Below are 15,985 nucleotides of genomic sequence, written 5' to 3'. Positions count from 1 at the left end.
AAGTGCTCCGCACCACCTTACCGGGCGCCCTCAGTGCCTACTAGGATGCTGGTGGGCCAGGCCTTTTTTAGAAAAACGAGACCCTCAGAGACAGAGGGCGGCCCGCTGTGGCAGAAAACGCCCAGGTCAATCAGCAGCTCCGGAAAATGGCCTGGCCGCTGGAGCTGCCGTTGGCCCCTCTGTGAAAACGGGGGAAGGAACCCCTCCTGCCTCCTCAAAGCGGCGGTGAGGACCACACAGTGACGCAGGGGGCGGCAGGGAAGCTCCGTCACAGTGTGAACGGCAGCGGTGACTCTCCTCCACGGTCGGTGTCCGTGCAGAACACGGGCTAAAAGGAGTCTGCTCCAACCCCACCCCCCACCAAACCGCCAGGAGTGGCTGTCTGGGTCCAGGCTGACATTTAATGCTGGAAGCCCCACGCCAGCCCCACCCAGGAAGGGGAGCAGCCCTCTAAGGCGATCCAACTCCCGTCTTCAGCAGCGGGCAGACAGGGGACCCATGGGTGCACCTGGGCAGCGATGCAGGCACCTGCCCTTTCACCTGGACATCACGGCGAGTGGCTACTGTAGGGAGTACTCGTGTTTTTGAAACTTGTAAAATCCCCTTACCCTGTGCAAATTTTCAAAATACTGGGAAAGAGGCCACGATACACAGTACACAGCGGCATTTAAATTGGCGACAGAGTGAAAACAGATGTCTGAGTGAGCAGGGATAACATTGTTTTTAGAAGCTAAACACAACTGGGTGGGTGGGCAAGTTTCCCCATCTCTGGTCGGGACGACGTTAATATCAAGTCTGCAGACCACAAAAAAGCTCCCCTCTCTCCCCAAACAAAATGCGGTTTGTTGAAAGGTGCGACGCGACACACCACGACTTCGCCAGCAGTCCATTCCAAGGACAGCGCTTCACGGGCTTCGCTCCATGAGGAAGAGGAGGGAGAGGCCTGGTGCACAGGGCTGCCACCACTGAGACAGCGACAGGGACACGTCCCCACGCAGGACACCGGGACTCGGACAGGCCTGGCGGAGTGGAAAGAGCAGGGGCCTTCGACCGACCATCTCAGCTTTGACAATTTGAGGATTAAGTTAAATTTCCGGAGCAAAGTATCTATTAGTAAGCTCACCATTAATAATAACCCTGCTGATGATGAGCACCAATAATTACGACTCTGGCTGGTGAAGGAAACAGAGCTGCTTCTTTAGGAACGGGCCCCAGGCTCCCCAGGAACACCCTCTCCATTCAGAGGCACCCCTCCTGCCCCCCTGACCCTCTGTGGCCAGAACACCCCTGAGAGCGAAACCTTTGCTCTCAGAAAGCTAAGAATTCTTATCTATTCTCCCCAGGCTTCACTTCTCACATCCTTCTTTCCTGAATCATACGGGCTGGCCCACCAAGCCAGGTTCTCAAGTTTCTCCTTAAAAATCAGCTAACTTCTGGTGGGTCAACATGGAAGGACAAGGGCAAGGTCATCTCCTCAGAACATCAAACCTGGGAATGGCTGGAGAACAGAAGCCAGCACGGAAACCAGAGCTGTCAGGGAAGAGCAGGAGAAAAGGAAAACAGGCGTCACAAACTGGCAGCCCTGCAAAGTACACGGGGAAAAGGGACACTGCAGCTGTGGGGGGACACGCGGGAGGGGCCCCAACTTCATGTGACATTCAGGGTACAACGCATCTGTCGGCAATGTGCTCCACTAAAGTCCTCAGAGCACCCCCCGTCCCGTAACTGGACGAAAGCCAAGACCAACCAGCCCTATCTTAACTCACAGCCTTTTTACAGCGGACAGTCAAGGGCACTGAGCACTCTCACGCCCAGAGAAAGAGGGCTTCATCTTGAAGCTGTAGGAGTACAACAACACGCACCTTTCTCCTTCACTTCTTGAGTTTTCCAGTTTGAAAATGACAATACTGAGCCCACAGCTCGCCAGACCTCAGTTAAAATCCCATCTCTCCTACAAAACTATATAGCAAGTTCTAAAACTCTCTTAGTCTCGGTTTCGTTTTATTACAGAAGGGGATCTGTACCTTGTAGGAATTAAATGCAATCATCCTGTTACAAGTAAAACAGTTACAAATACCTTGCGTTGAAGGTACTTGTAACCATTATATTCTGCTTATGGGGGTTTCCCATCTGCCACATGGACAAGAGCCAAGCCCCTGAGCCTCTCACTGGTTCAAGCCAGGATCACAGACGAAAGTCTCTACCTGTGTGTCCACCCTAAACAGAATTAAACATCCTCCCAAAACAGAGGTAAAGAACAGAGGTACGAAGTGCAGAAGAATGTAAGGTGGATCGCAGACTCTGCTACTTACTAGCCGCTGGATCTTGGGGGAGCTCCCGAACCTTGTGGACTCCCAGCTTCCTCAGTTTCAGTAAGAACATGACCCTCCTTTCAGGAGTGTTAAGCAAGAAAACGGATCATAAGTGCTTAACAAAGTATCTAGCACAAGTCAATGCTCTGTACACGGTCCATTACTTTTGTTAGTATTACGACTAGTGAACAGACCCAAGCATAAAACAGTACCGCTTGCCCTAAGAGGTCCAGCCCACAAAAACCCGGAGGGGACCCTTGTGGCCGACTGGCGGGTTTCCAAACTGCACCTTAAGGACCACTGGGCAGACCACCAGGGTGCAGAGGTTTCGTGTCAAACAGGGTCCCCCCCCCCCCCGCCCTGTTTCCCTCACATCTGCCTCCACTGCTGACTTAAAAACACTCTTCCGGCCCAAGGAAATAGGTATGGTAGCTGGTGTCACATGACGCCACACCACAGACTATGAAGTTCACACTGTCAATTAGATCAGTACTCTCCACGTCACCCAACTGTCAACCCGACCAAAGTCCTGCACAAACTCCTGTTTATCAGCGATTGGTTTTAAACATCCCTCTCATGATAAAGGATTTACTATGTTATTCAAGGAAACTTGGAGCTACTTCGTAAAGAACGAAGTAGCAGAAAGTCGCTAAGAGGAATGGAGAAGCGGCGTCTGAGTGTAACTAACTGTCTAGGGTTACGAGCCCCTCTCCCTGGAACACACACCGACCTAAGATTCGCATTAACACTCTGCCCCAGCCACTAACGCTGCAGGAGCCGTTTGTTCTAAGCATCGCCAATGGATCAATTAATTCCCACGCTTTACGCCTCGTCCGGCGGCAGTTCGAAATTATTTAAGCCTCTCTAACAGGTGACTTTAACAGTGCATTTTGGGGGGCTGGACACTGAAGACAAGGGTTTGTGCTTCACATAATGATATTCCAGTCCCACTCAGATTTACTGGTGACCAAGTGACTCCATTAGTTCACATCTGCCTCTGAGAGGGAGGGGGGTACTCTCCCCAAAGTGCACGTTTCTCCGTTAATGAATTCTGGCACAGTAACTTTTATGTCTATCACCTGGGGGAGAGGATTACTTCACGTGTGGGAACCGAGTATAACTTTACGGGTGATACCGCACTGCCCAGAGAAGCCTGCATTTTTCTGCCAAGGAGGAAACAGTGAAGCAACCGGGACCTGCCAAGAACACATGTGAAAGAGTTAATGAGAACTGCCTGTGCGTGTCTTTCCCGGTTCAAGGCAAAGGGCTAAACCGTAAAACGGCACCAATTAGAACCACGCGTGGCATCAAACACCTCCGACAGTCCTCGCCAGGTTTACAGAGTTTTGCTGGTCCGGTGCAGTTACACTCACACCCAAAGTGGTCCAGAAGCGTAATTTGCTCTGTAAAACCCACTTAATTATTGCCTACAATCACAGTTGAGTCATTTTTATGAAAAAATATGGGAAATTTACAGAGGAAGCTGAGACCGTGCCTTCTTCAGTCGTTAGACTCGGCTCAAAAACATAAAACTGTCTGCCTAACACGCTGGGCCTTGGACTTTGGCAATTTTATCAAATTAGGAGGGAGCGTTGGTTTTGGATGAAGGTTTTCATTATGGCAGCCCTGCAGAAGCACTTCGTGACTGAGGAACGTTAGGTCACTTTTTACAAACAGACGTGACGTGTCCTGAAGAGCTTCCGGTTATTCACCGATGAGGACACGTTCACTCCAAGAGTTCAACTTGGAAAGAAAAATGATTTGTTCCATGATTTCCAATCAACAGAACACCAAGGCAACCTAAGGAGGTGAGAATGGGAGACGAAGGGCTCATAAAAAAGATAAATCATAAAGTTACCTCTATATCCTGGATGATCTTTGGGTATAACGACCTATAAAACGAATTGGGAGGGCCGTCTGTAGGTCTGTTCTTAAACAGGTACTGGTCCCTGGCAAATAAAAACACACACACATTAGGTTTTTGCACAGAAAGGGGTGAGTTCCATTTGAACGGGGCGCTCTCGAAGACCTTGTGTCATTTAAGTCTCCCGACGTGCACTGAGCTGTAACTCGGAGCAGGTGAGAGGCAGGCCGGCTGGGTCTGAACATGTCAGAGGCGTCTGCACCGGTGCCCAGCCCGACGCAGTCCTGCCCTCTCACCTTCGGGATACTGAGCGCACAATAACCCAGCCTTTCTTTCCTTCTCCGGTTTGACTGGGAAGTGCTACTGTGGCTCTGGGGAAACCGACCCTGGTGCCACCCAAGTCCCCCGGGAAGAAAACACAGCCGCCCTGGCTCACACCGCTGCCACCGGTCTCTGGCCTCTGTCTGGGCAGGGCTGCTGACGAGTCCAGAGCCACAGAACCACGTTTAAGTTCGTGGGTTTTCTCTAAAAAAACCCGAGCAAGCTGCCTGCTGTGCTACCCACTGCCTTCAACCAGCAACAACCAGAACAACCAGAGACAGTGAAAGGGCACTGTCTGCTTTTCCCGGTCTCTTTCTCCTCATCTATCCCTTGGCAATGCTATTATCACTTAAGGAGAATGTGCAAGAAAAAGCATGAACACACAGCTTTGAGAAGCCAAACCACTCAAATAATCCAATACTTCCTAGCATTTAATACATATAAAGAAAATGCACACTTCAGAAGGAAACGTTCTTCCAGCTTTAACTCCACCCTCCCCCAACCCCTTTTCTGCTCATTCGAAATAGGCCAACGCATTTCGCAAGTACAGCAGCCTCCTTCGGTCGTCAAAGCGACCCTAGGTCAAAGACACTCCGTGACCTAGGGAACCCGCGGGCCCGGTACTCACCACCCTCTTCTTTCCGAAAGCCCCTTCCACAGGGGGTCCGTGCGCACCATCCGCTCGATCAGCTTCTTCCACAGCATCCCTTCGGAGATCACTCGCTGCCATTCTTTGCACACCAGCTCCGCCGCACACAGAGACCTGGCGTCCAGGTAGGAAAGAATGTTCTCTGCTATGTGATCTAGGCCTTGCTCTGCAAAACAGAAGAGGCAGTGACGGGATGGGAAGGGACACGACCTGTGACAGTCACCGGTCCTGAGACAAGAGGAATCAGGAGTCCTGAACCAGGCCACACACCGGAGTGACATCAGTCGTTCTGCAGATACACCTGTGCCCATTGACACACCCACTTCTTTTTGGTTCTGATTGTTTTAAGATAAAGCAACTCACGGCAACAGTTACTGGGTGTAAAAGCTGATCCCGGACAATTCTGTCTTTGTCAGCTATTATAGTAAAGTAATTTTACATAACTCAAGTTTTTAAGCCACTATGGGGTACCGACTTCCCAAACGTTACAGATGGGGCACAGAGAAGACGGTGACACGCTGAAGCAGCAGGGCCCAGACCCGGACGCCGGCCTCCTCCTCCCACGTCTGCGTTCTGTCCTCTCTGATCGGCTGTTGCTGGTAACAACCTGCCCCCCCCCCCGATCTGGGTGAATCCTTGGGGCCACGGAGACAAAAACGTAAAACACTGACATCTTTAAAGCTCAAAGTCGGGTGCACTAACACGTATTTTTGTCACTAATTTCTCCATCTCCTTCTTGTGGAAGTAAAGTTCTCAAAAGCAAGAGCCATGGGTCTACAAATTCAAGAACCGTAAGAGGTTTATCCCATATGAAGCCAGGGTCCCCTCAAAAGCAGCCAGGAGCCAGCCTCTGCCTGCTATCCGCAGCATCAGCTCGCTGCGGCCAACCCCGGGCTCGTCCCCGGGTCTGCGCCGTGTGGTGGTGGGGACACCGGGCCTGCAGGCAGAAAGGTCCGATTTCAAGTCTAGGCTCCACACACGGAAGTTCCGTGACCTGAAACAAACAGAAACATCCTGCCCCTTGTTCCTGTCACCGTGTGGCAGGGTAACTCACCAGTAACAACCGTCCTTCCCTTCTCTGTCTGAAAAATCAAACGAGCTTATGAAAAGATTTTAAAGACGACACAGCACCGTACAAGCTTCATCTCTGTTCGCTTTTTCAAGAGGAGCAGCCGCAGCACAGCAGCTCTGACGTGGCAGGGTGCACCGGTGCGGCACGGACCGTTCAGAGCCTGGCTCTCTGCATCCGCATGAAGTGCGGACAGGACTCTGCCCTACGTAAAACTTCAGAACGAGATGGTATCTAAAGAGGCCTTCAAACCAAGGTCTCCCTCGGCTCTACCGTGACTGCGAGCACTGCTGACCGCGGCGCACAGCCTTCTTCGCACACCGTGCTCCTCTCTGGACTCGCTCTAACACGCGGGTTCTGCCCCGGCAGTGAGGACTCGAACACCTCGTTAATTACACCGCAGTTGACGCAGCCCGAGACTGCACCCCTTCACCTGGCGTCCCTATCACGGCAGACCCCTAAGATGCCATAAGTTAGAGTCTCCCCTCCAAAACATCCGTTAAAACAATCCCCCAAGCCCTTGGGTGGTTGGTTGAAGAGGTAGGGGTCGACTTCGTGCAGGGGCTTGTGGCTCCCCTTACTCTCCCCGCCCCCTGCAACGCCGTATCCGACAGCGCCACGCCAGCCTCCAGAGTCCTGATCCTGCCCTCCCCGGGGAGCGGGCGCTCCGCACCAGGCCTGCACGATGGGCGAATGCAGGAAGTCTCACCCCAAGTTCGTGGGCAAACGCTACACGGGTCAGAACCAAGGACAGCACCCAGGATTCCAGGTACTTCTCTCCAGGGCACTCCTTGATCCACCGATGACGCACGCACAGGGGACCGACAGAGACCTCGGTTCTGTGACCCTCCCGCTGTCCCGCTGTCCGTCTCTCTGTTCGGTCTCGGGGACGTTTGGAGAAACTCGTCCCACAAGGACACCACCCCCTCCACCCCGTTTCTCTGCGACACCAGGGTGGAAGCGAGGTGAGTGTGGCGCGGTCGTCACTCTGTGCTCCCTCGTTGGACTGACTACACGGAGGCGGGCACACTTTTACCTCTACACCTGGCACCGGCTGCTCTGTGTCCCTTTCTAACGCACACGACCCGAGGTCGTTACGGACACGGGAGGGGTCACACAGTGCACAGAGGCATCAAAGTCCCCAAACCACAGCCCTCAAGAAACAGCTTTGGCCATTCTGGGGACGCCCTTCCAGGCTTACACAAGCCTACGCAGTCTCCTCAGATGCCGAGTAACTTTCAATAATCCATCTAAGAATTCCGCTAGAGTGTAAGATCGAGTTCATCCACCAATACCCCCGACACACCTCCTCCAGCTCTCACGACCAGGCAACCTGCTCACCGGCCGGCCGTCTCAGGGTGCGGTCACGCACGGCCACCGAACGCAGCCCACGGCTGTGAAGGGCACAACAGGCCTGCCGCGCGGCCTGTTCCCACGCCCTCCAGCCTGGAAAGCCCCCCGCAGGCGCGGCCGCCGTCCTGGCCGGCACTGCCCCGTGCTCTGCCTGTGTACAGGAGCGGGTGTTTCCTGAGTCCCTCCAGAGCTTCCTCGGAGCAGGGTCTCTCCCCTTCCTGGTGTTAACACCGCTCTTCCCAGTGGGAAAGAGCAGCAGGTGGTGAAAGGGGAGTGAAGGTCTGCTGCCTCTCGCCGCGGCCACCGCTTGCTGTGCCAAGGACCCCGTCCCTTCATTCTTCGAGCTGCTGCTCCCAGTACAGTTTTCTGTTTGTTTCCCACTGTCCCAGATTACGTCACCAGCTTGGACAACCTCACGTTATTCAGGGTTTTGCCTTCTTGGCACGCTCTCAAAGGTCCGGGCTCCCTCCTCGTGTATCTCCATGATTACGTGCCGCTTCCCCCCACCTTTCCGACCCGTCCACTCCTCTCTCATCAGGGGAAGCCGCGGGTGATCCAGCACGTGGACTCCTCCCTGCGCCTCTCCGACTCTGGGGCTGGCCCAGTACTGGTCAGAACTCCCCACTTCAGAACCTCTCAGCCTGCTCTAATCATGTTTGAGAACCCTGCCCACAGGCTGGTCAGCTTGGTTCTTCTCTGAGTCTTCCTCCTGCCAGAGCGCTTATCTGCCTTCTGGTCCCACACTTGATGTTAGAACACGGCCCCTTCGCAAGGTCTTTATTACTTCCCTGTCAACAACCAGCTCCCCGCTGAGCCACCTGCTCCGAGAGAGGAAGCACACAGCAAGGCCGGCACGCGTCTGCCCTGCCTTCCCTGGCCAGAAGGGCGGCAACATCCCCACTGCCCGCACACCGTCCAAATCCCCCACCTGGCGGCGTGCTCTGTGCACAGGTTCTCAGAAGCCTGTGTGTCGTGGACGAGTCACTCCAGGTTAGTGATTTTAAAAACCAGCCAGGACAACGGTGACAAACACCGAGTCCCGGACATTCTCCTGATCTACTCCTGAGTGAGCAGCCTCGGAGGGAGGCCAGGGATCTGTGGTGAAGAGGAGCCCGCGGGCAGTCCTGACGCGCCGGGAGCCGCTGCTGCACAGCACCCACCGTCCCCGCTGGGGAGCTCGCCGTGGGCTCTCGGGGGGTCTCTGCCCAGGAGACCGCTCACGGACACACACTCCCCTCCCGCATGCCGTCACCCCGATTCCGCAACGATCCAGTGATTCCGTGAGATTTACTTCCTTCGGACAACGCTTTAAATTCCCTCCACCCCCCGAGGAGGCAGCCTCCAGGAGGCAGCCCGTGTCCCGTTTCTTGGGAAAGGCACTGGCTGCAGACTGGACAACCTGGGCTGGAACAAATCAGGGCTCCTGTTCGGACCCAGTCTCCCATCAAACAGACGCGGTGTTAAACCCTCGCGACGGATCACCCCCAGTAACGTGCCCGCTCACCCCGTGAGAGAGACGCTCTCAACGGCCTCGGTTTCGAGAAGGAATGTCCTACACCGGGCGGGGAGGCTCACACGAGGAGGTTGCTAAGGAGCCGGATACACACCAGGCCCCATTAAGTGTCCCTCGGTTGCGCTTCCCTCGGTCCCGGGTCCCCTAAGGCTGATACAGGTGACGGAGGAAGCTAAGCAAGCAGCAGCATCCCCTGCACTTCCTTGTGACTGTCAGAGAAACATCACACACCTCCTCCAGCAAAGTGCTGACCCCTCTGACACCTCGGTCGGAAGTCTCCGGCTCCCTAGGTGTCTGAAGACTAGCACTCACACAAACTCCGTCTGAGCGCCCATGAGCAGCTGCCCCCAGAAGCTACGGCAGACCTCCTGATGTTCTGTTTCAAGCCTATTTGGGATGAAGAAGTCACTGAATAGGGTGGTCCGTCTGCCCGGGTTAAAACGTGCTCTGTGGTGTTCCAACTAAGCATCCTGTCAAGTTCCAGTCCCTGGCTCTCACTTGCTCTGTGGAGGGGACACTGCCCATCTCCCACCCCCACCCCCGCCCCAAGGCAACAGGAGGACGCACTGCACCGTGGCCTCGGGAAGTAAGGCAGAATCCTGCCCTCCCGGTGCCGAAGAAGGGCCGCTGTAGCTAATTACAGGCACCAGATGAAGGTCTGGAAACATTTCAACAATAAATTAAAACAATTAAAAGGCACAGATTTCAAAGCTCAATATGTAAATAACACTGCATCAAAATGAAACTCCAATGTGTAATGTCAGGCCGGTGCCCTTGACTACAGCCAACTCTAACACAGCTGCTTAGCTCATACAGTTACAGCAACTTTCACTGTTTCAGACGCGTCTCAGAGCAGCTGCAAAGGAGCTTCCTTCCCCACCCACCCTGCCGTCCCTTCCCCCTTCCCAGTCGCAGAGATCGGCGCAGCTGTAAAATCTGAAGTGAGAAACCCAAACAAAACAAAAGGCAGTTGCTGACAGCAGTCTGTCAAGGCAGGCCTTGAACTTGGAATGTACTGGCCTCAGGAACCAGAGAGAAACGAAGTGACATGATGCCCGGGTCACAAAGTCCAACGTCGTGTTGTGCCAACAAAGTGCCGCACACACCTACCTCTATGATGTCAGGATGAATCAGTTCGGAAATTAGTGGGGGAATAATAAAAACTTCCTGGCAATAAATCTTATTACCTCTGGAGAAGCAGGTGTTTCCTGTCTCTCTGGGCTTTTTTTCCCCCCCAAGCTGCCATCCTCAGAATACCCACCAGATGCCAGGCATATTAGACACTCTTTAATCTCCACAATATCCTTTGAACTATTATTATTATTATTCGCACAAAGATAAGGGAACAGAGGGTCTGAAAAGTGGGTCTGTGAAAAGCTCGGAGACCTGGTCTGTGCAAGGGCCGGGGCTCACTTTGAGGGCTGTCAGAATCCAACGAGCACCCCCGTGGGCCGGGCTGGGCCTCAGCCCTGCACCCCGCCCGGAGCCTTGGTCTTCCTCTGGCTTCTTCCCCACTCCCGGGACCTCCAACCTAGTCCCTGTCACAGTTCCCGTCCTCAATGATTTATCGCCCTTACTTGGGGATACAACAAATTAGTGAACCACAGCCAAGAGGCTCAATGTTTCACATTCTGAATTGCTTGGACACCTCACCAAGTGGCTCATCAACGCTTATCATCCTTTTTAAAGTACAATCCATTTCTACTTCAAACGGCATAATTTTCCCCTTTAACAACCGTCCTTACAAACCACAAACTTGGCCTGCAGAAATTGACATCGCAGACTAAACATTTACCACAATTTTTAGAAAACCGTATCATAATGATCACTTTCTCCACTGAACCAAAAGGAGCCAGAGACCACAACCATTTTTCCATTCTCCCAATACTGACAGGTATGCTATTCACCGTAAGCATCAAAAAGGCAAAGCTGCGAACAATTTTTACAGAATTAATGGTTTTTTACAACCAAAAGAGGTCTGGAGCTGACTGTCAGTTTCAGCAGAGTAAGAATTCAAACTCGAGACCATCTACCGTAAAGGTTAAACACCAAAGCAGGACAGTGGCCAGTGAGCTGCTCCGCACACGGCCCCGTCCACGTGTGGACATTCGCGTGGACCTGGTGCTGGTGCGTTGGGGTCTGTGTTCAGGAACTAGTGCTGGGTCTGGTGCACGGCCACTAGACACTAACACAATCAACCTGGCTGGCTTGTCCCCAGCCATTAGCGTCCCATGTATGATATACACTGACATATGTATATATGTTCAGATCAAATCCTGTTAAAACAAATAGCATTTTAACAAAAATATTTCCATGGCCCAGCCAATGGTCCATTCCTTTCATGTAATACTTAATACCACAAAATTCCACTTTAACAGAGATACGGACAATACCTTTAAATTCGCCATAATGAAAACTGGATTGCATGCAATTATGCTAACCATATTTATATACATAACACATGTTCATCTGTTCTGTCTCTTCTCCAAGACTGTACCCTCCCCAAGAAAAGGGGGTTGCCTCGGAACCATACTCTACAAATCAAGAGAACAACAGTGCCACCTCGTGGACATTCTGTAAACATCAGGTGAGTTCCCTGGCCCTAAAATATTTGAGAAGCAAAATACGGGGGAAAATAAAATAAGATCCAACCAGCAGAAAGCAAGCAACAACAACAAAAATAAACGAACAGATCTGCTCAAGAACAATGGAGGCATAGTTTCGTTTAGTTAAACACTCTTATGAACAGCAAGCACAACTGCCGGTGTCAGAAGCTACCCTGACTTTTCCTGGCGAGACGCAGCCGGAGTCCGTGGGCTCCGGGTTCTGGAGCTGCACACACGAAGGCCTGTGTCCCGTGAGCGCCCACCTTACTTAACACCACCTCCAGCCCTCCAAGCCCCTCCCTCTCACGATTACAAATACCCACTGCCGAACTACGTTGCAAACCACGTCTCCATACTTCAGGCTGATGTGAGGAACTGCCGAGTCCTCTCACCTGTGGACAACTGCCGCCTTCGCACTGATTTCTGAACCAACCTGCAGTCACCACAATGCCCCAGATGGAAGACCCTGGGCATCTCACCCACGCTCTCTGATCCTCGGCTCCCTCATCTACACGATGACAAAGAGGATTTGGTGACGGCTGAGATTCTTTGGGGCTGTTAAATACTATGATTCCTGAATTGCATTTTGCTCTCCTAGAAACACTGATGAATGAAGTGGGGCAAGCAGTGTATTTCAGCACAAAAACAACAACACAGTCAAACAGTCTGAGCTACCTCTCGATATCCTTAAACACTGCCCTTGCAGAAAGGAAACGTGCGGCGGGATCAGAAATCAGGAGCTGGCCCGTCAAGCTGTGGCCCCGGGGTGTGGTCTGAGACCTCAGCCCAGGCCCTGCCGCTGCGGAAGCACCTAGAACGCGCAGCCCCGCCGCACTGCTGGTCCCAGAGAGGCCGAGTGACCGGCTGCCCACCGAGCAGCGGCTCAGAAGCTCCGACGGGGCAGGAGCGGTGGCAGGGCCTGGTCCCTCCCCGGCCGTTCGGAGGCCGAGCCTGGCACGGCAGCCGTGAGCCCCGGACCACGCTGGCCCCGGTGGAGGACGCCGTTCTGCCAGTATGCTCCTCAGGAATGGAACCCTTACAGCTTACCTAAACCAGACATAAGTCAAATGTTTTAATTTTAAAAAAAGAAAGGAAGGAAGAAAAACAAAAAGATGACGGAAAGAGATGGGAATAAGAAAAAAGAGAAGAGAATGAATGAGTGATCGACGATCGAAGGGGGTGAACCGGCAGCAGACAGGATTCTCAGAGCAGGGAAACCCTCTGCAGGACAAGGTGAAGGTACAGACATGTCATTACACACCTGCCCAAATCCGCCCAATCGAAACACCCAAGTGAACCCGAGGTCAGTGTGGGCTGGGTGACAACGATGCGCCCGTGCAAGTCCACGTATGGTGGAAACTACGCTATCAAGTAGTCCACCTGACAACAACTCAGAGTAAACCGAACCAGAGGCGTGAGGGCAGGGAGCATGCGCACGGCGGAGCAAGGCACCAAGGAAGGGCACAGACCTAACTCCGGGATGAGGACACGCTGTCAGCTTCCCGGTAGGTTTCCGCCATCCCTGTGGGTCACTTCAGACGCCAATGACCACCCGGAACTTCCCAAGCACAAGGAGCAGAGGGAAAACACTTCCATGTTTTTAAAAAAAAAATTAGTTATAACGCCAAAATGCAGACTGCAAAGACCCCATAAAGAAAACAGGTCGGCAATCATAGTCAGACAGATGGAAAACGCAGCACTGACCAAAGGCCCGCCCCCGTAATCAGAGAAACCCCCCACTTCCTGGACAGACGCTCCGTCAGAGCGGGCCCTCCAATGCCGCTCAACTGAAGCGCCGCGGGGGTCCCAGAGAGCCGCCTGGCTCTGTCCCCACCCACTCCGCTGACAGACGCTGAGTCAGCGCCACCGAGGCCCCTGGGCTGGGCGTCCTTCCGCGGCCTGGAAAGCCGAGTGGAGTTACCTGGTAAGGCAGTAATGAAGTCCCGCTGCAACATGGGCTTCAGGTAGGAGTTAATGTGTCCATGCTGGTAGTGACACATCCGGGAAATGAGGTGCTCCACGAACTCCACCTGATCGGACTCGGACCACTGGTCGAAATATTTAATACACAAGTCCTTTTCTTTTTGATAGTTTCCTTCTGACGGCCTCTTTCTGGAGACGATCACAGATGATGTTCCATTACTTATCTATTTTAGGAAAACAAAGAACTAATTAGTTTGACAAGCAAAAAAAGCTAGTGTGGCATTTCATTAGAAACATTTTTCACTCTGTGTATTTAATCTCAAAATGCCAGTTTTACCCTAAAGCCACTCATCCCTTTATTAATTCCTTCAAGAAGTAATTAAAAATGTATTCAGAGCTCATGTCCTCAAAGTAGTCTCAGAAGTGAACGCCAAAGTTACAGCTCTTTCCGAAGCTCCATGATGTCTTACACTGTCGCCCTCCAGTGCGTGTTCCCAAACCACGCGGCTCTCAGAGGACTAGTGTGGGAGAGGGCCGTCCACGAGAAACAGCCCGACCTGGCGCAGGGGCAGCCGACGGTTCTGCTTCCTCAAAGCTGAAAGTGAATGCTTTGCCTGCGCCGATGGTCCTCGCACGCCAGGATTACCAAGGGCCTCTTAACACACTGATAAGCGGGCCCCACCAGAGACCCTCTGATTCTACTGGTCTGGAGTGGCACCTGGGAATCCGCATTGCTATGGAGTTCCCAGTGATGCTGAGGCTGCGGACCACACTGGAAACCACCATCTCCCAAACAGAGAAACCCGAAGGCAACTGCATCTAGAAAGCTTAATTTTGCCCAACAGGCCTTATGTCCACCTTGTTGCCAGGGCTACAGAGTGCTGGCAGAATGCCTAGGCCTCTCCCTTCTTTGGTTCGCCGACTCGGAAGGTGACCCGGCGCACCACGAGGATGCCTGACAGCCCCTCCATTTATGCGGGAGGTGTGGACATACCCCACTCCCATGCTAACTGCTTCTCTCATCAAATCCACATGGTCCGTGTATAAAACCAGCATGTTTTTCAAAACTTTGAAACTACATTCACTGCATCTGAGCAGCAGTATTCACAAGAAAAAAATCTGCATCCCTAGACTGAAACCACCATGGCTACTGTTGCCACGAGGCCCTGCAACTCCCCTGTTTAAAAAGGAAGGCGCCTCGATGCCTCCACCCAGCACTGGTCCAGCCCCGTGGGCCGCCCTCTCTGACAGCCCCCCCCACACGCGTCACACCAGGAGTGACATGTCTGAGAGCTTTAAACACTGCAGGGTTGTATCACAAACACACACAGTGACACCAGGAGCTACTCTCGGAAGTCTCACACAGAAAAAACAAGAGCTCTGCCATCAGTCTGCCCCTAACTGGAAGTGGGCTGAACCGATCCATTCCAGGAAGAGGCCGTCCTTGGTAAACGCCTTCCCTGGCAAACTCCTGTAAGCCTTGCCCGTCAGAGGAAAGTTCTGATGTCCACATGGAGGGGAGGAAGCTGAGGGCATTCACCTCCCACCCCTTCTGTCTGACCCTGAAGCACACCGCCTTTATCTAGGAATGTTTTCGCCCTTGGAATGGGAGTGAGGGAGGTCCCACTGACACCGGGTACCACCAGAGGGCAGCACCAAACAGACTTTTTAAGGTTTATTCAGAGCTCAAAAAATCAGTACTCCAAACCAGTCAGAGCACGCGAAAACTCGTCACTGTGGTATCGACTGGGATAAGGAGCATCTTTGCTACTTTTATGCAGAATATCATTCATCATAATGTTTATAATAGAGAAAAATTAGAAATAACTGACCAATTACAGGCAACTGGTTAAAACAAATTATAATACATCAACAGCACTATAATATAGCCATTGAAATGAGGGTTATAAAAATAAGTAACAAGAGAACATGTTTATGAAGTAACAAGAAGGAACACAAGATGAGATGCAGGGTTTTACGCAGCCCGACCGCAGCGTCTGTGAAGGGGGCGGCGTTGAAAGCCTACACACACACACACACATTCAAAGTGCCTAATCTGGAGAAAGAAAGCTACGCATGTTTTCCTCCCCTCTGTTTACTATGTTTTTTCATAAGAACTTGCCAAAATACCATGTAATTATTCTCATAACAGGTTAGATGGAGTGATGTAATAACACAGTACATTGGCCTCTACTGCTTTATAATTTACAAAACACTTCCGTGGCCATGTCTCATTTGATAAGCAAAAGGCTTCTACCCATTCGTCCCTCCTGGAGCTGTGCGTGCCGTTAACCAGCTGCATGGAGGACAGAGAGGAAAAACTGAAAGCCAGCGTGTTCACTAAGAGCCACCGTGAACTGTAAGGTCAACGGTGA

General features: G+C 52.5%; 1 protein-coding gene across 5 annotated transcripts in view; it reads right to left on the bottom strand.

Moving 5' to 3' along the window:
- The window catches only part of FBXW11 (F-box and WD repeat domain containing 11), a 98,035-nt gene that overhangs the window by 24,333 nt on the left and 57,717 nt on the right, over nucleotides 1-15,985 (bottom strand). For all 5 annotated transcript variants that reach the window (XM_037127919.2, XM_037127920.2, XM_037127922.2 and 2 more), the window contains 3 exons: nucleotides 13,609-13,834; nucleotides 5,126-5,312; nucleotides 4,171-4,261 (listed from right to left, as the gene is read on the bottom strand). In XM_037127919.2, coding sequence (XP_036983814.1) covers nucleotides 4,171-4,261; nucleotides 5,126-5,312; nucleotides 13,609-13,834 — 504 coding nt within the window. The remainder of the gene's footprint in view (nucleotides 1-4,170; nucleotides 4,262-5,125; nucleotides 5,313-13,608; nucleotides 13,835-15,985) is intronic.

Source organism: Artibeus jamaicensis, unplaced genomic scaffold (genome assembly GCF_021234435.1).
Source record: "Artibeus jamaicensis isolate MK-2021 breed Jamaican fruit bat unplaced genomic scaffold, CSHL_Jam_final scaffold_3151, whole genome shotgun sequence".
NCBI lineage: Eukaryota > Metazoa > Chordata > Mammalia > Chiroptera > Phyllostomidae > Artibeus > Artibeus jamaicensis.
This window is presented reverse-complemented; position numbering and strand designations above follow the sequence as displayed.